The following is a 23933-nucleotide window of genomic DNA, read 5'->3' on the forward strand; positions in this document are numbered from 1 at the left end:
AGTCCGAACCTGCCCATAACATCCTCCATGCCTGGGTGAACTTCCCAATTTTGGCATTAAAATCTCCTATCACTATTAATACATCTTTCTTATTGGTCTTGTCTATTAGATCTTGCAACTTATCATAAAAGGTATCGATTTCTTCATCTTCATGTGACTGGTCGGGTGCGTAGATGTGAATAATTGTAAAGTGAACATTTTTTCTTTACCTTTTAATCTGATAGCGATCATTCTTGGGCCATGTGGTTCTATGGCCATGACTGCATTTTGTAGACTATTATTCACTAAAATGGCGACTCTTTCTCTATGTATATTGTCCTCTCTGCCCGAGTAGAATAGTTTTCCTGAATTTAGATTTATAACTCCTCCTGTCCAATGGGTTTCAGCCAAACCTAAAATGTCCCACTTAATCCTAGCAAGTTCTTTTTCCATCAAATTTATTTTCCCAGGTTTTAACAGTGTCCTTATATTTAAGGTTAAGAGATGCGAAATTCTATTGGCTGACCACATACTAAACTTCTCGACTGCTCCCTGTGATCTAGGATAAATCGTGTTGGTTTCCTCGGACGCAGTAACATTCTCTTGACACAGTGGAGACTCCTGATTCATAGGGTTGAATGGCAGAATAATGCAGCCAGCTTGCCACTCCTCTGCTGCAGCCCACGACTCCTTATTCTTTATTCAGAGCAACCCATTGGGGTTTCCCTCATCCGCCAACCGAGGGACGCGCCTGGTAGGAGTCAGGTCTCCCCCAGACCAGGAAGTCATTGGAAGTTGCCAAATTCAGTGCAGCCAAAAAAGAGTGTGTTCACAGCAATGTCAAGTCAATGTTGATCTTTTTTTTTTTTTTGGCATCCAATGCATTGTTCAAAAGGAATTCCTCCCCTTGGTCAAAATTGTCAATGGCAAGTTTTATTGTGTGGTTTTGAAGCAGCTAGTGAGAGCATTCAGTACAGACATCCAGATAAGTGGAAGAATATTGGGTTCTCCACCATGACTCATTGTTCAACAATATCTGGCTTCCAAAAAACACAACAGTCATTCTCCATCTCCACCATTCACCTGACTTTACCCTCTGCAACTTTTTCTTGTTTCCCAAAATGAAATTCCAGCTGAAAGGGCATCGTTTTGACACAATTGAGAAGGTCCAGGCAGAATCACAGTAGGTACTCAACACAGTTAGACTTGAGGACTTCAAGGGATGCACAGAATCATGGAAAAACCACTGGGATCACTGTATACATGACCAAGGGGACTACTTCAAAGGGGATGGTGGAAACTAGGAGTTAGGGTAAGAAATATTTTTTAATGGTCAAATTCCTTAACTTTTGGATAACACCTCGTAATATATAAATAAATTAAAGATGCTAAGAAATTATATTCTTGGCTTAATCCTTTATTCAAGTATAAGCAAACAAAGTTTGCAAGTAAAGTATGGAGTTGCTCAAGGAGAGCAGTTCTGCATGGTGGTAGGGTGAGCCTGTCACTGATTGGAACTATTGCTGAGTAATGAGTTAAATTATCCTCATTTAACTTATTCATTTAATTGGGTGATCTGCGAGATTGACCAAGATTTTGGAGAAAGTTCACACTTGAATAGTGATAATGTTTATTATTGGGTTGACTTGCTTTCTAGGGAACAGAGGGGCTCTGATTGGCGGTTGTTTTTTGCCTGTCGCTGAGTGGAGCCACTGCTGAGTTTCTTGTACTGGAGTGATTCAAATCAGGAGTGATGAATTTAGGGTCACTCAGTGAGGTTTAGAGTGATCTTGTAAATTACTTAGATTTTGAAAGAAGTATCCCTGCACTTTAACATACTTCAATAAAAGTCAAAACTAGTCTGGGTAGTGACCCTTCCCAAAATGCCTAGTATTATACACATCCGAAAGAATGTGTGCATTGCATTATGGGATATTAAAGCAATTGATGTGTAGTCATTAGCCTCTACATACAAGTAGCCCTGTCCTGAAGATATTTCACATGCAGAGATTGTTTGCTTGCACTTGGATAAAGGATTTAAACCAAGAATATAATTTTTGGTATCTTTAATTTATGATATAACCAAGTGAAAATCTTTCAACAATCGTGTATTATATGATTTTTGCAAGTTGTTGGAGAGGTATCCCTGCACTTTAACATACTTCAATAACAGTTGAAACCAGTCTGTGTAGTGGCCCTTCCCATAATTCATCGGTTCCCAACCGATGGTACGAGTACGGTGGTACGTGTTGTCTCATGGAGTATGCGCTATTGACTTTAGACGTTATTGACGCATTATTACTTCAGTTATTGACTGAGTATAAGTAAATGCATTACATTAAGATAGGCACTGAACAAAAGTGTCAGTATTTAAAAACAGCCATTTTAAAAACAAGGGGTAGAATTTATAGAAATGGATTTAAAAGTGGTACACAAGTGGAAAAGGTCGGGAACCACTGCCATAATTCGTAGTATTATACATGTCTGAGAGAGTGTTCATTGCATTATGGGATACTAAGGCAATTGATGTGAAGTCATTAGATGTACATACAAGTAGTCCAGTAGTGAAGAGTTTGCTTGCTTACACTTGGATAATGGATTAAACCAAAAATAAAGTTTATTTAGCATCTTTAATTTATAGTATAGTCAAATGAAAAAAACTTTCAACTGCCTCGTAATATATGATTTTTGCAATACCATGTGTATGTTAAGTATCACTCACAGAATAATTTTTAATAAATATTTTTTTGAAAATGTTTAACATATAACATATATTAAAATATATAGGTAAATATGAATTTATACGGCAGTCATCCCTTTTATCTTGCACTAGAAGAAGATGGGAACAGTCATGGAGTGTTTCTTCTTAACAGCAATGCTATGGGTGAGTTATAAAAGTTGTCTGTATTGTAATTTGGTAATCACACTTCCCATCTTACTTATGAAAACTACTCATCAAAACTGATATTTCATGTTTTTTATGATTAGTATGAGATAATCATAAACATGGAGTCACAAGACTCAATGCAGGAAATCCACTTCAGACACAGAGTCTGATGTACTCTTTAAATTCATTCAGTGCACTTTTTCACTACTCACTCAAGTAATGTATTCCATAAAAAGAAAATCTACTACTTGCTTCCTTATTCCTACAGTCCTTTGGAAAATTTCCAGAGTTGACCCTTTGTCTCTTTCTCTCATTTTATCTCTGGAAAAATAACACTAGTAATCTAATAAATACTGCTCAACAGCTTAAATCTTTTGATAGATAATATTATTATGCAGGCTTATTATGCTTCTCTACTAGTTTAAGGGGTCCTGCTCATCACTCACTGCTTAGCTATCATATTTCTTCTTGAACATATTCACTGAAAATGCATTTAGCCTCTGATATTAGCCTCTTGCGTGCACACACACACACATTCACAACATGCTGTAAAGAGAACAACCTAGACCTCACATGCTCTGGTCACATCTTTACCCAGCATCTAGGGATGACCCTCAGTTTTCATTCCCCTGCCATGAGCTGCAAAATGTCACTTGTATCTATATTGCAATATCTATTATCATTGCAGATATTTCTATCATATCTATATGTATTTCTTGTCTATCTATTTGGTTATTGAAAGTTTTTTCCACTTGGTCATACTATAAATTAAAGATATCAAGAAATTATATACTTGGTTTAATCCTTTATCCAAGTGTAAGCAAACAGAGTTTGCGCCTGAAGTATTTTCAGGACTGGTGCAACTCATGGTAAAGGTGGTATGACTTCACATCATTTGCCTTAGTATCCCATAATGTAAAGCACATCTCCTTGCGGACATGTTTAATGCTATGCATTATGGGAAGATAAATGAGGTTAGGTCATATACACACAATGCAAGATGTTATCTTGGCTACTTTCTGCCAAAGAGTTGCCAAGTCAAGTCTCCCATTTACACAGGTGTTCAAAACCTACTTTAGATGAATCAGCTTGTGGCAATTTGTATAACTGATGATTTTGAGTAGAAAGTGGGCACACATTCACATTTTCTAATCACACTCAAAGGGGTCACTTGGTAGACTCAACAGGATAAAAGGCAAAATGCTGTGCTAAGCAAATTGTATTTGAAGGAAGCACTTTTCATGAAGGAATAAAGTTGCAAACTTGAATGCTTGTAATGTTTCAAACACATCATCTAGATGATTTCATGTGGGGAAGAATTATTGGGAAGCATGAAAAAGGCCACAGAATTACTGATATTGCCAGAGAGTTTGGAATCTCATAGAGCATTGTATCCAGATTCTGGGCAGCATTTCGAACAAATGGAATGTGTTCCAGACATTTGCTAAGAGATCACCATTGCTCTACCATGGAACATGAAGATAGATTTTTGGTTATAACAGCAACGTGTAATCAATGTGCCAAGGCAGGTCAGCTTGGAAGTCAGCTCTATTTAAGCACAGGTACATGAATATCTCAACAAACTGTTGCAAAATGTGTGTGACAAGTAGGTGTATATGCCCAAAGGCTTGTAGTCTGTGTCCATTATCCACAGCTCATCATAGAGCACATTTTCAATGGTGTTGTATCCAAAAAATTGGACAAGATACCAATGAACTAAGGTACTCATTACAGATGAGAGTCATTTTAGTCTTTCCTCCAATTCTAGATGATACTTGATCTGGCATGAAAGTGGTACTGCCCACCATTGTAAGAATGTTCTTGAAAGGGAGATACAGCAGTTCTGGGGTCATGGTGTGGAGAGGCATTATGCTTAATTACTATTATTGTTATTACGGGCGACTCCAGGGAGTCCCTAGACTCATCGAGGGAGGCCCTAAACATCATGTCCACAAAACTATACGACATTCTCACAGTATCTATCATACCTTGCCTTGAACTCACTCACCGTCATAGCACCCACAACAGACTCTGGCAGCTTATTCCACTCATTTACCACTCTAAAAGTAAAGAACCCAGCTCTAACACCCCTGCTAACCACACTCTGCCCAGCTTTCATAGGTGTCCCCTAGTTCTCCCACCACCAGTTCTGATCTCAAAAATATCCTCTGAATTAATCCTATAGAAACCCTTTAGCAATCTGAATGTCTCAATCATATCTCCCCTTTTCTGCCTATCAACTAATTTCTGCAACCCACAAATCTTCAACCTGTTCTCATATGGTTCATTCCATAGACCTGCTACCATCTTAGTCACTCGCCTCTGGATCCTCTCTACCTCCTCATCAAGAAGGAACCTAGGTGACCAAATCTGGGCACAGTAGTCGAGATGAGGTCTTATCAAGGCTCAGTACAGAGGTACAATAACTTGCTTGTCTCTGCTCGTCAAGTATTTTTCAACAACCAAGTGAGTTGATGAGCTGATTTAGCTACTTTTGCAATGTGCCCCCTAAACTTCATCTCCCTATCCACCAACACTCCCAAGTCCCTGGCCTCATCAATCTCGTGGAGTACAGTTCCACCAATGTAGTATACTGCTGCTAATCTTTTCACCCCAAAATGCATAACCTTACATTTTGTCACATTAAATTGACATCCATTCTCCTTAGCCCAAAACTCTAATCTATCCAAGTTGTCCTGCAAGATTTTGACATCTTCTGCATTCACTATTGGCTTACCCAACTTTGCATCATCAGCGAACAAATGAACTGTTCCTCTTAGATCCTTCCCTATATCGTTAATGAACAAATTAAACAGCAGTCGTCCAAGAACAGAACCCTGTGACACACCACTAGTCACAGACCGTCTTTTGGACTCTACTCCTGAATAAACTACTCTCTGATATCTCTCCACCAACCACTCACCTATCCATCTCACCAACCCTATATCCATTCCCATATATTGCAGTTTACAGATTAGAATTCCATGTGGTATCCTGTCAAATGCCTTAGCCAGGTCCAGCAGTATCACTGTAAACCCATTATTCTTATCCAGTTCACTGTGTTATAAAACTTTTCCCTTCACAAAGCCATGCTATCTTCCATACAGTATCTCATTTTCATCAATCCATTCCTGTATTTTTCCCTTGACTACTTTCTCCAAGACTTTGACAACGACTCCTGATATGCTGATCGATCGGTAATTTGCAACTGTAGTCTTGGATCCTCCTTTTTCCCCTCTTTCCACACTTTCGGGACTAAACCAGACCCGAGACTTTGATTAAACAACATGGTCAAGGGCACTGATAATTCTTTAGCCGCTTCACGCAAGACCCGTGCCACTATACCATCCAATCCCACAGATGTATTCACATTAAGGTTCTGTAATAGACTATTCACCTCCACTTCATTCATCACAATTCCCGTATAAACTAATGGCTTCTTCATTTTCTCAATGTCACCACCTGGATGATATACTTTTGCGAAGTGCTCACTCAGTAACTCCACTATATTGATTGATTCAGTGACCTCCTTACCATCATCATTCCTTAAAATCATTTTGGCGTGTACAGTTTTTTTTTTGCTTGCAGCATATTGAAAGAACTGTTTGGGATTCTCTTTAGCTTGCAGCTAGTTTCCTTTCATACCCTGCCTTAAACTCACTCACCATCATAGCACCCACAATAGACTCTGGCAGCTTATTCCACTCATTTACCACTCTAAAAGTAAAGAACCCAGCTCAAATACCCCTGCTAACCACACTCTTGCTCAGCTTCCATAGGTGTCCCCTAGTTCTCCCACCACCAGTCCTGATCTCAAAAATATCCTTTGAATTAATCCTTATGTTTAATGCAAAATAATTATTATGCTTAATGTACACGTTGAGCTACATGTGCTGGAAAAAAGGGACTATGATAGGCGAATGATATTGCAATGAAGTTCTTCAACATCATGTTGCATTGTTCCATGGTGCTGTAGGCAAATAATTCATTTCTATAGATGACAGTGCCACACCACATCATACACAAGCAGTGGATATACTTCTGGAGAGTGAGGATATTAATCCAACTGAGTGGCTAGCATGCTCCCCCCATATCTCAACCCAAAGAACACATTTGGGACACAATTTGGATATGCATTACTGCTCAAAATTCCCTTCCAGAAAATAAACAAGGCCTTATTTTTGCTCTGAAGAAGGATGAGTGGGGCAGATTGTCTCAAGAACTTTTGAATTACTTGGCTAAACCGTGGTACGATATTGTGAGAGCTGCACCATAGTTCAGGCTGGACATATTTCGTATTAATTTGTATGAAATTTATAACACATCTTTTGTGTAATATAATTTATTAGCATTCTGCAATAAATTTATGTCCACATTTGGCTGTAGTCTGAAAATATTTTCATATATAGATAGAAATGTATGTCATCCTTAGCTTTTGGGACCAATGTATATGATTGTGGGTGGCTCTGTCAGATATTACCTTACCAAAGCTTTGTAAAGTGAGAGAATAGCTTATTTATTCTTCCAAGTTATTATTATTATACAAGTATCTGTATAATTTCCAAACAGCTATTTCCAAAGTTGGACTTTTGTCTCTTTCTCTCATTTTACTCCTTGAAAAATCCAACTAGTGTCCTGATAAATACTGCTCAACAGCTTAAATCTTTAAATCTTGTTATTATTATTATCATTGCTACGGACAACTCCAAGAAGTCCTGAAACTCATCAAGAGTGGTCCTAAACATCATGCAAAAACTATCCAACATTTGTGAGGTATCCATCATACTTTGCTTTGAACTCATTCACAGTCATGGTACCTGCAACAGACTCTGACAACCTATTCCACTCATTCACTACTCTCCAAGCAAAAAACCTAGTTAGTGGATTGGGACAATAGACTATTTACATAAAATGTTGCATATAGGGAGCAATATTGCTCCACAACATACTTGGTGGAGCAATACCAAGGAAGAGAAAGGTAACAAGTGGGATCCTGCAGGCCTCAGTACTAAGGGAATTCTATTCATAATATCATTATCATTATCATAACGCTAGGATCGCTATTCTTAGTATTTGGAATACTAAGAATAGCAATCCTAGCTTTATCCACCTTTACAATGAGTTGCCCAGTATTGTACCACCCAGGTGTTTGCTCAAGCTTGGACTCGCCGAACTTTCATAGTTTGCTATATTTGGCATGAAACTCTTTGATTTCTATCTTAGAGTTTTCTTATTTGGCCATGAAATAGTGTGGGATTAAATAGCCCCTTAATTTAAATAATTTTAACATCGCCGAAGTGAAGCCTTTTGGCTCTTTATTTCATTAATTTATCTGTGCACCTTTTTTGACAACTCATACAGTAAAGTATTAAAGCTATTATCACTATAATCTTGGTATTATTTGGTCTATCTACTCACTGATGAGACCACAATAAAGGTTGAAACCAGTCTGGGCAGTGACCTATCTCCCTTAATGTAAAACAAGATACATCTCCAAGGGAATTAGTTTTACCTTAGGGCAAATACTAAGAATAACGATCCTAGCTTTATCCACCTTTACAACGAGTTGCCCGGTATTGTACCACCCAGGTGTTTGCACACGCTTGGACTCGCCGAACTTTTATAGTTTGCTATATTCGGCATGAAACTCTTTGATTTCTATCTTAGAGTTTTCTTATTCTGCTTTGAAATAATGTGGGATTAAATATCCCCTTAATTTAAATAATGAAATTATTACTTAAATTAAGGGGATATTAAATCCCACATAGTTTTAAAACCGAATAAGAAACTCAAAGATCGGAATCAGAGAGTTTCTTGCCGAGTATAGTAAACTATAAAGTATCAGCGACACTAGCGTTAGCCAATGCAAGTGATCCTAGTACGTAGTACAATACCGGGCAACTCGTTGCAAAGGTGGGGGAGGTTCAGATCGCTATTCTTAGGTATTTTCCATAATGTAAAAACACATTTCCTAGGAAATGTATGCTGTTATTACATTATGGAGGGAGGTCACTACCCAGACCGGTTTCAGCCTTTTTTGAGGCTTCATCACTGAGTAGCTAGATGAAGCCTCAAAAAAGGCTGAAACCGGTCTGGGTAGTGACCTCCCTCCATAATGTAATAGCAGCATACATTTCCTAGGAAATGTGTTTTTACATTATGGAAAATACCTAAGAATAGCGATCTGAACCTCCCCCACCTTTGCAACGAGTTGCCCGGTATTGTACTACGTACTAGGATCACTTGCATTGGCTAACGCTAGTGTTGCCGATACTTTATAGTTTACTATACTCAGCAAGAAACTCTCTGATTCCGATCTTTGAGTTTCTTATTCGGTTTTAAAACTATGTGGGATTTAATATCCCCTTAATTTAAGTAATGTTTTCATTACCGAAATGAAGCTTATTAGCTCTTTTTACTTGAATGAAATTATTATTTTTCATAGCATATAAACCACCAGCATTTCATATTCAGGTGTACCTTCTGCTTTAAATTATTCAATATGAATAATATGTGCCCAGGAATCTACATTCTGAAATGTTAATAAAACCAGTGATTGGTGTTTTGATCTTGAATTTTTGTGAATATTAATTAAATAGCTTGAAATAGTGACATCTCAGTTTATACAGTAATCAAATAAAACTGCCAAACAGAAGTTTGTTATGATTGATTGGCATATTTTTGAATTTCAGACATTATTCTTCAGCCAACACCAGCTATTACCTTTCGCCCAATTGGTGGAATTCTTGATTTTTTTATATTTTTGGGACCTTCTCCTGGAGAAGTTACTCAACAATACTTAAAGTTGATTGGGCTTCCTGTAATGCCTCCTTATTGGGGATTAGGCTTTCATCTTTGTCGCTATGGCTATAATACAGTAAACAAGACCAGAGAGGTTTGGGAAAAAATGAGAAATGCCAGTATTTGTTTTGTAAGTATTGAATGTTTCAAATATATATTTCCAGATTTTTATTATATGTTTATCAATATTTCAAAAAACTAATTCATATGGTAATAGTTATTCCACCAGTTCAGTGATAAGTCAATCTCTAACACAGGGTTTCCCAAACTGTGTTCTGCAGAACACTAGTGTTCCGCAGAAGGTGAATAAGTGTTCCGTGAGAAGTTCTCCTGGAATTTGTCATTTTAGTTTTCTAAGCATAAAATCCACTATAAAATATTCATGACTGAATATTTTATAGTGGAAATATTCTGAGGAGAATAATATTCGTGAATATGTCGAAAAGCTCAGACCCAGAACACCTAATGACATCTGTGTATCGTTAATTTTCACACATCGAAACCTTTCAACATTTGGGAAGGGAGTACTGCTGTTTATGATCAGTCATAAAAATTGCCTGCAAGCCGATTATAATAATGAGCAGCGTATCCTCTATTCTCAAAACTGAAGGAAATGACATCTGTGTAGAAAATGTCAGTGACCAATCAGTAAGGAAGCATAAAGAAAATTTTTCCACTAAAAGTGAAGATCAAGGAAGTCTGTATCCAGTTCTCAAATCTGCTAATACTGAATACTTTCTTCACAAGTTCGTACTGTAGGGTGAAAGTTTCGAAACCGTAGTGCCATGATTTTTTAAACGTAATAGGCCTGCAGATTTAAATTTTAATATGAATAACAGATAAGGGACTTTGTTTAATTTTGGTGTTAAGAAATCTCTTATTGAAGGTGTTTGTGATGCAACAGATAGTAAGTCATCCACCACCAGCCTACAAAGCAATCTCCAGGATGTACAAAAGGAAGGGAAGACCACCAGCACACAGGAAAAAAGTCTGCATTCATCGTAAGTACTTATAATGATATTATACATTTTTGGTGATCAGAATGGGATATGTTAATGAAAATCAGCACAAATTAATTTAATGATGTTTATGTTTAATTGATGTTTAATTAATTATTAATTAATAATTAATGATCAGTTATTAATTAATAATAAAAATCAGCTAAATTAACAATTAATTATTGATTAATACATTACAAAATAACCAAGGTGTTCCGTGAAAATTTCAGGATTTGTCAAGTGTTCCATCGTAGGAAAAGTTTGGGAAACCCTGTCTTAACATATGATTGTCATGATGATGAATATTGCCGTATGTATCTGTTTATGTATACATAAGGGAGAAAGAGAATTTTAAAGTTGGAATAGTCTTCAGAATCTAATACAATGAAAATTCAGTAAATAAACATGTCGGCAACTTGATAATTATCTATATAATATAATTGTATAGTGGTTTTTAAATCACTTATATTCCTCTACACATTATTATAGGGATAAAGACTCTATACTACTTGTGTGACCTATTGGAAACATCATTATTATTATTGTTATTATTATTATGTACATAAAGGAATTTCATATCAACTAGGGACATCACCTGGTTTAATAAGGCCCTGCTGTTTTCGTCAGGAAACCAAGTAAGCTTCTCAAACAAACTCAGCATCAACAGAATTCAAGATAGGCACCATCTGCAAAAGAAGTATCAATAGAAAAGAAGTGGAACTAAGAGAAGAATTAGAAAATAACCAAATCAACATAATTGGTGTTACCAAAATAAAGAAGGCAAAAAAAGTAGAGATTTTTCTAAGTAATAATTACAAGATGTTATATTCAATCAATAAGAGAAATTAAGAACTAGCTATTATAGTATACAAAACATGAGGATAATCTTCTCAAATGGCAGCATCGAGCAGAGTGATGTGAATATGCATCAAAATGCTTATTCACACTACAACATCAAGGTGTTGGAGAGATTGTTTAGGATTAGACTAAGGATTAGATTGATGGACATAGCATTCTTTATGATGGTCAGCATGGATTTGTAAACAGTAGATCTTGTTTTAGCAATTTAGTTGTATTTTATGATAAGGTAATGAGTGTGTTAGATAAGGAAGAATCATATACAGTGCTATACTTGGAATGGAACTTGGAGCAAAAGTGTTTGATAGATTACCACATGATAAGTTGGTGTACAAGCTGTAGAGGATAGGAATATATAGTATATTGGTTAGATGGATTGGAGATTGGCACTCTGAATGATACCAGTAAGTCGTGTATGATGGAGCAGAATCTCAAAAAAGGACGGTAACTGGTGGCATGCCCCAGGGTTCTGTTCTTGGGTCCCTGCTGTTTAACTTGTTCGTAAATGATAAATCATGTGGACTAGCTGGGGATCTTCAGTTGTTTGCTGATGATACAAAGTTGGGGAGAATTATAAGTAGCACTGCTGATATTAATTTCCCTCTAGGTCAGATTTGAGTAGAATTTTGACTTAGACAAAAGAGTGGAGTTGTAGTCTTAATATTAATAAGCGCAAGGTGTTGCATTTTGGAGTGCAGAAATATAAGGTTCTGTACTACATTGAAAGTGAGTCCCAGTGCCATACTGCAAGAAGTGGATAAGATTCCAGGGAATGATGATTGACAGTAGATTGAGGTTTGGGATGCATATTGTAAGTGTTGCAAAGACTACACATTGTAGTCTTCCTTATCCCTACATGTTAGGGATAAGGAAGTGGTTGTGCCACTGTATAAAGCACACTACACTTTGACTATTGTGCTCAGATTGGTCACCTGATTTTCATTGTGATGTGGAAACATTGGAGAGGATCTAAGATGAGTGAGTAAGACAATATCAGGACATTGGAATGACATTGGAGAGAAGTCAAAGGAATGTGGATTGCAGAGTTTGGTGGATAGGAGGAAAAGATGTGATGTGATAGAGACATTTAAGTTAGTGAGAGGATTTTTATCAAATTAATCCAGATGAGATAATAAAAAGAGTTGAAGGCAAGAGGGGAAAAACCAGAGGTCATACCTGGAAGTTATGGAAGAATGTGGTAAAGAGTGGGGGAGAACTAGATTTTTTACTTGGAGAACTGTCAGTGAATGGAATGCATTACCAGAATATGTTGATAATGCAAGGAATGTTAAGGATTTTAAGATTTGGTATGATAAATATGTTGTCAGTTGAATGAACCTCCCGTGATGAGTCTACCAACTCCTTGGAGGTATAATAATAATAATAATAATAAAGGAAATTGACAATGAGGCTGAATTGTGCTTATGGTTCCAGAAAGAAGCGGAGGAATTTTTTGAATCATTAGCGAAGGCAACTGAAATGAGGGAAAGGAAAGTTGGTCCTTGTTTTAGATTGTAAACAGCAAAGTAGAAAATGAATACCAGATATAGAAATGTCTTGCAAAAAATTAGAGAAAAGTTCACAACTAATAAGAATGGTAAGTACTTGCAGGATCTCTGTTCAGAATATGGATTAGCCAATAGTAGAAGATGTCCTGAACAGAATTCATATGGACTATATTCCAATGCAATGATGTGAACAAATTCACATGGAGAGAAAACACAAGAAATATTGATTGTAATATAGTTGTGCTAGTTGAGGACACTTTGGAATAGGAAGTGTTTGCCATTTAGTTCTGAACAAGATGAAATCGAATATCATATTGACAAATGTAAGAAAGTTTTTAAAAAGATTGAAAGTTGAGCAGCTTTTAGAGGTGAACTGAAATGTACAAATATTATTATTATTATTATTTAGGCCTCCGTGGAGGCAAGAGACTCATCATGGGAGGACCTTCCAGGAAACACAAAGTCTATCATACCACTCTTTGAACTCACTGACCGTTCTTGCTCACATCACTCTATCAGGCAATGCATTCCACAATTCAACCACCCTCCACGCAAAGAAACCATTCCTCACCCTCTTGCTCACAGCTTCCTTTTGTAACTTCTAGGGATGGGTCCCCTTGTCATCACTCCTCCCCACTGTTCCACCAAGTGAAAGAACTCCCCATTGTCAACCCTGTAACTGCATCTCAACAGTTTAAAAGTCTCGATCCTATCACCTCTCCTTCTAACCACCAAGATCTGCAGTCCACATTCCCTCAGCCAATCCTCATAACTAACATTGTATCATTCAAGGAAAAATGAAAGATTTGAAAATAAGAATCATCATATCTTCGAAATCAAGTGAAATATCAATTGATTCACTGCAGATGTATGTGGTGAGGTTGTCTGCAAGGATAGAAAAATAACAACTCCATGGTGGACTCAGGAAGTTAAAAAAGCAGTAAAGTAAAATTGCAAGAAAGTATATCGAAAGCTCCTAGCAAGTGAATTAGCATATACTCTAAGAAAAGACAGAGAAAAATGTAAGAAAGCAAAGGAATATGTAAAACTAATTAAACAAAGTCATGGTAAGAAACACAGAATATAAGTATCAGGAAGAGGGCAAAATATTCCGGAGACTAGCAAAAAAAGCTTAGGAATGGAGAAAAATACCTGCAAAAGGAATCAAAGATAATAAAAGTGACATGGCATTCGCTTAGAGTATGGCGAGGAAACAGTGAATGAATTTAAAGCAAGACATGTTGAACCATGTGTGTGTGTGTGTGTGACAGTAGGACCTCCCACAATGAATCTATACACTTCATGGAGGTCTGATGATAATGACAATTACAATAATACTCTAGAAGTCTGGAGTATTTACTGTGAAAGACTGCAAAATAAAACAAGATATTATAGCATGGTGCTTAAAAACATTCAAGAGGAATGTAATCAGGAGTGCACATCAACACTTGAGGTAGATCAGCAATTTCTGAGTGCTGGATCTAGTAATAACTTCAGATGATATACCCATAACTAAGGTAGACACTCTGCCTCCAATGGATAAAGTGACCATGTATAGTCTGGGCAGTTGCCAAACATGGAATTCTCTTCAAGAAAAGGTTTATGTTGATCTACAAAACTGGTAATTACAGCAGACTTGCAGACTTAGCCCATGTATGGCTTAAAAAACTACAAGGAAGGACTGTCAGTAGTGCAGGGGAGGTGGTCAGGGATTGTTTGAGAAAAGTAATATTGGAACTGCACATCCCTGGTTAGAAGATAAACCAAGTGAGGATTAAATGCATGAGCAGAGATATAAAGCAAGAACTGCAAAAAAAAAAAAAAAAAGAAGCACTGTGGAGAGAATATAAAGAGAAAAATATGATTGGCATGCTCATGGGCAAAGTGCAGACAGCAAGGGTGACTAGTATTTTAAAAATCGCTAAAATGATGATGATGATAATTTTCTCTCATAACATGAGAGAAAATTATCATCATCATTATTATTATTATTATCCCAAGACCCCACGGAGTCAAAGACTCATCTAGGAGGACCTTTTGTCATACACACAGTGCATCGTATTGTGCCTTAAACACACTCAATTCTCTGCAGACACCATCCTCTCAGGCAAGGCATTCTAATCATTCACAACTCTGCGTACAAAAAAACTGCTTTTCACTCCCCTTCTCACACCCTCCTTATAAAGCTTCCATGAATGACCTCTGGCTTTCCCCTGATCTCACCCCATTTTTTGTAAAACCGCTACAACATTGATTCTATAACCAGCTCTTACTAACTAGTAGGTCTCTATCATATCACCCCTCTTCCTCCTATCCACTAGCCTCTGTAAATTGCATCTTCTCAACCTTTCCTCATATTAGACATTCCAGAGATCGGAAACTACCTTAGTCAGTTGCCTCTGGATCCTTTCCAACATATCTTCTTCCTTTTCAAAACCAGGTGACCAAATCTGTGCACAGCAGCCCATGTGTGACCTAATTAGAGCTTTATACAATGGAACAAGAATCTTGTCACATAAATCATTCTGAGAATTATTTATGTTGTCTTCACAATTTTGGCAATGTGTCCCCTAAAATTCAGATCCTTATCCACTATCACCCCAAGATCTCTTATTTTCTCCACCTCCAACAATATATCCCTTCCAAACATAAATTCTACATCCCATCTTTGTTTCCCAAATTTTAAAACCTTACATTTTGCAACATTGAACTGGCATCCCCATTCCTACACTCATTTACTCAATCTATTCAAGTCTTCTTGTAAGGCCACAACATCTTCTCTACTGTTCATAGTCTGTCCCACCTTTGCATCATCTGCATAAAACTGAATATCCTGATAAAAATCTTTGCCAATATCATCAACATACAGGTTAAACAGCAATGGTCGTAAAAGGCCATCTCTGGAAGTTACGAAAGGAAACTGTGAACAAGAGGGTGAGGAGTGGTTTCTTTGCATGGAGGGTGGTTGAGCCGTGGAATGCATTGCCTGATAGAGTGGTGAGGGCGAGAACGGTCAATGAGTTTAAGGAGTGGTATGATAGACTTTGTGTTTCTTAGGGGGGACCTCCCCTCGATGAATCTTGACAGACTTTATGTTCTTAGGAAGGACCTCCCACGATGAGTCTTTTGACTCCATGGAGGCCTGAATAATAATAAAAATATCTAGTTAGATGCTTAAATTATGTCTGATTTCTTTGTAGGATGTACAGTGGAATGACATTGATTATATGGAGCATCATAATGACTTCACTTATGATAAGAAAAATTTTGCAGGACTTCCTCAGTTTGTTGATGAAATTCATTCTGCAGGAATGCATTATGTTCCAATAACTATAAGTATTCTTTACTTACATTTTTTTTTTACTTTCTTAGTTTTCTTTACTTACTTATGTTTTTTAACTTGCATGAAATTAGTGCACAGCTGCACTACTTTGATTAATCCAAAATATTTTTTTTTTAGAAAAGTATTTAACTCCTACCAAGAAAGGATTACATGTGTAATTGTAAATTTCTTATAAGCAGAGTTTGTAGTCATGATCAAATAAATCACTATGTGGCTTCTGTCCATGAAAGGCTTCTATAAACCTATAGTACAATTGGACCATGGACTGCTAAGAATTTTTTTTTTCACTTTTATTATATGGTTGATAAACCCTGCTCTAGAGACGAAACATTAAACGTTTTCAAGCTACTTCAGATCTCAAATAAGTATGTGGGGGGGGACTTACAACAGGTGATGAAATTCATCCCCCACATAAACATCCATGTACATAGTGGGATTCAAACCCACAGAGTGTTTATTGGCTACAGATATGCTAACCACCAGACCATTCAGGTGGGCCTCAAATCACTGGTATCAGCAAGACATTATTGATGATGATTATATATTCAAATAAACAGAATATAATGAATATAGCATTTCCTTTATCTAACTATTATATAAAGGGGTATGATAATACTAATGATCTCAGAGGAGTTGTGCTCTCTTCAAGTGGAAGGAGAATCAGGGAATAAGTATTGATAATGACTTTGTTGCTATAAGGTTGAGGCTAGCAGAAATTTTAGATGTGGGTACTACTGTAAGCAAGATAATATATAGGAAAGTGCTGCCTGAGATGTTCAGGCAGATGATAGTAAACAGTGACTTTAATTATTGAAGGATTGACTTGAAGCAAGAAACAGAATGTTGGGTGAGATTAATGGGTTCCTTGAGCTGATAATTATTGTATACAATGCAGTGACTACAATACAAAAATAGGAGTCTTGGATTTAATAATAACACGTTGAACGGGGCTATTAAAAGTGGTCAGTCTGTTGCCATGAGTTGGTAAGTGTGATCATGTGGTTTTGATATGAGAGACAGCTAAGCAAGTGCAAGCTGCACTGAAGAAATGGAATGTGTGGAACTAGACAGTGTGTGACTATGACATAATCATCAAACAGATTGGTGCCTGTTATTTCAGGGTTTTTTCTCTATCATTGTTATATCTTGGTATTCTCTCTATTGTTTCACTATTTTCTCTCTCACTCTTTATATCTTGCACTCACTCTTTTTAATTACTTATTATATTTTTTTCCCTTAGTTCTTATCTCATGCGTATCAGTGATTTCGTTGCCAACAAATTTATTTGAGAACGACTGCGCCAACCGGTAACTAAATTCTGATACTTGATTAATTAACATTGATTAACATAGGGACCACGTGGTGTGCAGTCGTGGCTCCCCCCTTTCTATCTTACACGAAATGTTTCCCCCCCACTCTCACACAAGTCCGAAAGTTTTTATAAGTGGTAAGTCAGTCTCAGAACAACAGAACTCATGAACTTTGATTTAAAAGAATACATTTATTAAAATACTGGTATAGATACACTTTTGAATAATCATTCAAGATACACTTTAAGTAATAATTTCAATGCTAAGTTACCTTCTTTGAACTAAATTGAGAGTCCGAACTCCCCCCCCACACACACTCTTTAGATTAAGAGATCCAAAATTTCAATCTATATGCTTAAGTAATTCAGTTATGTATCTCTGCCTTATGATTAAGTTCAGACTCGACTTATCTTTACAGGGTCATTCAATGCTCATTATCAAAATACAATTGGATATAAGCTATATACATGGCATATCAAACTCATACAATTTTATATTCTAACAAAGTTCAATTCTGCAAAATCTCTATGCCCACTCTAAGTGTAAATCAGGCTAATATTTAACACTACAGCAAGTAACTTTTTCCTAATAAACTATTCCAGAGTTAGGTTCCCCTTTCAGCACAAACTTTGATTAACACGAGTCTTCTTGACACAGATAATTAGTCCAAACAGTCACTAAGGCACTATGAGCAAGTAATTGTGTGGAGCTCTTCAAATCCTTGCCTCTTTTTCCTCTTTACATTTACAGTTATTTTAGATAGATAAAAGGTTGTAGCTTACCACTTTATCTTTGCTAATGGGGTTTCCGTGACTTCCCCCATGCTTTCACTTCAGATATGGCAAGACTTCCGTATTCTCTCGCCACGTGTTTCTATGGTCTCTGCGACTTACTTGTTCTTTCTTCGAGGGTTGCCCTTCGCTGACTTTACATTGCCGTGGTTCACCAATGGCTCTTTATCGAAATTCTGACTTCATTCCACAGGTAGCTTTGTTCGACACGGGTATAACAGCAACCGGGAGATTGTTGCTGGGCACCGGCGACAAGCTTCCTCAGCTATCCAGGCTTGAACAGGAACACAGGAACAGAAAACAAGAGAGAGAGTTTGAGCCTCGCGCCGCACCTTATATCTTCCTTGCGAGCACCCTCTCTCGATGTCTACGTCATACACTTAGCTACAGCCGATTGGTCACCTTAACTCTGAACTGTTTTTTTAACATGGTTCTAATACACAGATTTCCTTAGCATATTAATAACAACAATTTTAGTTCTGAAACACAGTTTTCCTTTGCTTATTTCACAAGAACAATATTAGTTCTAAACACAGATTTCCTTAGCTTATTTAATATTAATAATCTCAGTCGAGTTGATATACCTATGAATCATAATATATACAGTATTCCCTTAGCCCTGTTCTTGGAAGCATAAGCATGTCCTTTCCTTAGGTTTTCATTGTCTCTGTGTTGGGTCGGAAACAAATGGCCTATGGATAGTGGGTCAGCTATTTCCGATGCAACAGCGCCTCTCTGTGGAATAATCAATTGAAAAGGAGAGAAATTAGTACTGTCAAGGACTTGGTTTGAGATTGGTGACTGATGGCAATGTCAGAGTATATTCCTAAAATTAGAAAGATAAACAAAGTTGAGATGCAATGGATAAATCATGAAATTATGCTAAGGCTGCAGATGTAGAGGATGTTATGGTGTGAGTATAAAAAGGTGTACTCATCTGTTGCATAACAAATATATGGCATGGGCCAGAAAAATTATATGTAGTGAAGAAAGAGAAACTGGCAGTTGAAGGGAGATTGGCTGAAGGTAGCAAAGCAAAATTCTAGAAAACTATGTGGGTAGAAAGGATGATAATCAAAGATAGGTTTTGGTTGCTGAAAATGACACATTATCTGAAGATATAACAGATGTTTCACGAATATTTTGTCATCAAATTCCTGACAGATATCCTTAGGGGAAGTACAGAATATTATAATAGTACTATATGTTACATTATATATGTTATATATTATATAGTACTATATATTATAAGCAGCACCAGCGCCTAGTCTTTTTCTTGTATGTGCGATTAATGTTCGGCGCCTTTCCAAAAAAGTTTTTTTTGAATAAAGTGGGAATAAAACGAACAGGAAATGAAAAACAAATGAAAACTGCTTTACAGTATAATGTTACCTATGGATTAGTCCTGCTTATACAATTTTTTTTACATGGAACGCAACAATTAATCATAAGTTGATTTATGATACATCAAAAAATAAAGAACTATTTTAGGTATATTTTTGTAAATTTTAATAAAAAATTACAGTGATATAATCAGGTCCAGGATACAATTTCAGAATTTATTTGTTCGTTTCCGGGAAGATCTGAAGGGACCCAAACGGAAGACGATGTACATTCATAATTATATGTACCATTCTGTACCATTCGTTGTTCGTTTAAACTCTTTATTATTATTATTATTCAGCCCTCCATGGAGTCAAAAGACTCATCGTGGGAGGTCCTTCCTAAGAATCACAAAGTCTATCAAGACTCAGTGAGGGGAGGTCCCCCCCCAGAGAAACACAAAGTCTATCATACCACTCCTTAAACTTATTGACCATTCTTACTCTCACCACTCCATCAGGCAATGCATTCCATGATTCAGCTCTCCATGCAAAGAAACCCCTCCTCACCCTCTTATGCACAGCCTCCTTTCGTAACTTTCCAGGGATGGCCTCTTGTCATCACTCCTTCCTGCTGTTTAACCAAGTGGAAGAACTCTCCAGTGTCAACCCTGTAACCACCTCTCAACAGTTTAAAAGTCTCAATCATATCACCTCTTCTTCTTCTATCTGCCAAACTCTGCAGTCCACATTCCCTCAGCCGATCCTCATAACTAACATGGTACAGTCCTGAAACCATCTTTGTACCCTTTCCACAGTTAATTTATCCCCTTCAAATCCTGGGGACCAAATCTGAGAACAATAGTCTAAGTGTGGTCTGATCAGAGACTTAGGAAGGTAACACAAAATGATAACCCTTTTATCTCTGCAGGTCAGTGTCCTCCTCATTATTGCAGCAATCCTCTGTGTTACCTTCACAACCTTTGCAATATGTCCCCTAAATTTCAGGTTTCTATCAATCAAAAACCCCAGATCTCTTGTCTTCCCTACTTCCTCCAATATAACTCCTCCCATAGAGTATGCAGCATCCCATCAATGTTTCCCAAACCTTCAAAACCTTACATCTTGCTGCATTAAACTGACATCCCCATTCATTTGCTCATTTGTCTAGCTTATTCAAATCCTCTTGCATGACAACCACATCTGCACTATTACTAATAATCCTACCTAGCTTCACATCATCTGCAAACAACTGAATATCCCTTTGCAATCCACTTACAATGTCATTGATATAAAGGTTAAACAATATAGGCCCCAGTACTGAGCCCTGTGGGACCCCACTTGTAACCCTCTGCCTCCTTGAAACTGTCCCACCATACACAATTCTCTGATACCTATCGGACAGCCAATCCTGAATCCAGTTGACCAATCTGACATCCAGATCCATGTGTGCAACTTAAATATCAGCTTATCATGTGGCACCCTGTCAAATGCTTTCACTAAGTCTAAGAATATGGCAGTATATGCCTTTCCCTCATCTAATGTTCTTGTAACTTTATTATAAAAGGCTTGCATATTGCAAAAACAAGAGCACCCCTACACAAATCCGTGTTGCCTCTCACGGATAACACCACATTCATCTGGCGAATGCTGTATACGGTCCCTCACTACTTTCTCCAAGATCTTAACAACTACTGATGGCACGCAAACTGGCCTATAATTAGATACTTCCAGTCTGCTACCATCCTTATGCAATGGCACTATCTTACCTTCTTTCCATTCCATGGACACCTTTCCCGCAGCCAGACTTTCATTGAAAAGCCAGGTCAAAGGCACTGTCAGCCCTAGCACATTCTCTCAAACTCGTGATGAAATACCATCCAGTCCCACAGCTTTAGTGACATCCAGAATACTCAATATTTGAAACAGACTCTCCTCCTGTACCTCTAAACCTCGAAATTGCCCTATCCCTCTAGTATTAAAACTGACTCCTCCAGGATTAAATACTCCAATAAAGTGTTCATTCAACAATTCCACTATGTCCTCAGCATCAGTCACTCTATTCCCATTTTTGTTCCATAATATCATTCTTCCGCAGTCATTTCTCCTCCTATTGGCCACATAAGTAAAAAATTCCCTAGGATTTTCTTTGGATCTTAGGGCCAATCTCCTCTCATATTCCAGTTTCGCCTTCCTTACCATACTAGTCACTCTTCTGGCCTGTGTCGTATATTCTTCTTGCTTCTTCTTTTCATCTGTCTCCTTATATCCCATAGCCTCTTTTTTGCATGCAATTCCTGCTTAATATTGTTTGTCATCCACTTTACTCCAAATTGTGTCCTCTTCTTCACTCGTGGTATACAACTTGCCATTGCTGCTAACAAATATTCTTTCACAATTTCCCACGCACTAACGATATCTCGACCTTCCAATTCCTCCCTCCATGAAAGTTCCCGAAGTTGACGTCTAAGACTATTATAATCACCTGCATTATAATTCCACATAAGTTCCCATCTCTTTGATACTCCTGCATGTCTATTCATTTTCCAAGTCAAAACCATATGGTCACTCTCTCCAACTGGTGGGAGAGATGTCATCTCAGTTATTATCAACTCTTCTGATGCTATAACCAAATCTACAACTCTTGAACCTCTTGTTCCCTCTGTTACATGTTGCCTAAGACATTTGTTCCTCAAGAATTCTAGAAATTCCATTCCTTTATTGCTACATGCATCTTCCTCTCCCCAATTTATACTACTGTAGTTAAAATCTCCCATAACAATCATTCTTCTTGCACTTGCCAAACTCAACTGTCTAAACATCTCCTAGTCCCCACCCTCTGTGCTCCTGGGTCTGTAGCAACACCCACTAAATATCCTGTCTTGCCCACCTCTACCTCACACCATGTGCTTTCAAATTCATTAGTGTCACTGCCTTCCAAAGCCTCCACTCTTAGAGGACATAGGTCATTGCTTATCATAATCAGTACTCCACCACCATGCTTTCTATTTGTATCCTGCTGAAAAATGCTGTACCCAGCGACTTCTATTCCTGTTATTATATCCTCTTCTGTCAACCACATCTCAGTGATCCCAATAACTGTTGGCCAGGCTGATGCTATCTGCACCACCAATTCCTCTCCCTTATTCCAGATACTCCTGGCATTAGTATAAAGCATATAAATGCCGTTGTTTCTGTACCCAGCATTATCCCTTCTAGACTCCACTGGGCTCGGTGTTACCTGATGTCGTCTTCCCTTCTTCCCAGTACCCATTCCCAAAAGAGGCCACCCCATCTCATATCTTATCTCATCTTATCTCATATTTTTTGACATCTTTTAGGCGCTTTTCTTCTGTGGTGCCTGTGTATATTGCACACTTCGCACACACCACCAGCCGGCCCTGATTATAAGTTACATCAATACTAACTTCCTATTGGCAATTTTCTTTCAAATTAATGTTACCTGTCAACACTCCAGTATTATCAGATCTTACATTTCCCTCTGCTAAGGCGCTTTTTACTGTATCATCTGGGCCTTTCTCCTACCATTCTGGCAAAGAACACTTGTTTTGTTGAACTTTCCTCTTTCATTTCTATTTGTGACCAGGTGGTAACCTGAAATTAGCTCTCCTAACACATCCTGATCCTGCTTTCAGCATTCTCATATCTGTGGTCTCCAGTCTTTGATCAAGTGTTTTATTTTTAATCAGGTTTCCAGATCAATAAGTTAAGTTTTAGCCTGTCTTGCATATAGCTAGTTTAGTGCTTTGACTAATTTCTCTCTTATTTCATATAAATTTATTATTATTATTATTATTATTAACACCAGATATTTTAACCTTATTATTAACACCATGTAGTCTATTATTGGATATCATGGACAGAAAAAATTATCAATGAAGATGTCTTAAAATCCATTGGTAAAGCTAAAGATTTGTACACATAATCAAGAAACAAAAAACATCATATCTTGGCCACATCATGAGGAACAGCAAATACCAACTTCTACAAACTATTTTGGTAGGAAAAATTGATGGCAAAGGAACTAGAGAAAGAAAAAGAATATCATGATTTGACAACATCAAGATGTGGACAGGAAAGAGCAGCACACAACTGCTCAGATTAACACAAGAACG

General features: G+C 37.4%; 1 protein-coding gene across 4 annotated transcripts in view; it reads left to right on the forward strand.

Annotated features, from left to right (window-relative positions):
• Nucleotides 1–23933, forward strand: part of LOC150097209 (lysosomal alpha-glucosidase-like) — a 284573-nt gene that overhangs the window by 60896 nt on the left and 199744 nt on the right. Inside the window, exons 4-6 of one of the 4 annotated variants that reach the window (XM_090407697.1) lie at nt 2767–2863; nt 9559–9797; nt 16232–16363. The exons of 1 other annotated variant lie outside the window; for it this stretch is intronic. In XM_090407697.1, the coding sequence (XP_090263823.1) occupies nt 2767–2863; nt 9559–9797; nt 16232–16363 (468 nt within the window). The remainder of the gene's footprint in view (nt 1–2766; nt 2864–9558; nt 9798–16231; nt 16364–23933) is intronic. 2 more of the 4 variants (XM_090407698.1, XM_090407699.1) reach the window with 2 other exon arrangements.

Source organism: Typopeltis vanoorti, chromosome 17, assembly GCF_054136105.1.
Source record: "Typopeltis vanoorti isolate ZY-2024b chromosome 17, IOZ_Tvanoo_1.0, whole genome shotgun sequence".
Taxonomy (NCBI): domain Eukaryota; kingdom Metazoa; phylum Arthropoda; class Arachnida; order Uropygi; family Thelyphonidae; genus Typopeltis; species Typopeltis vanoorti.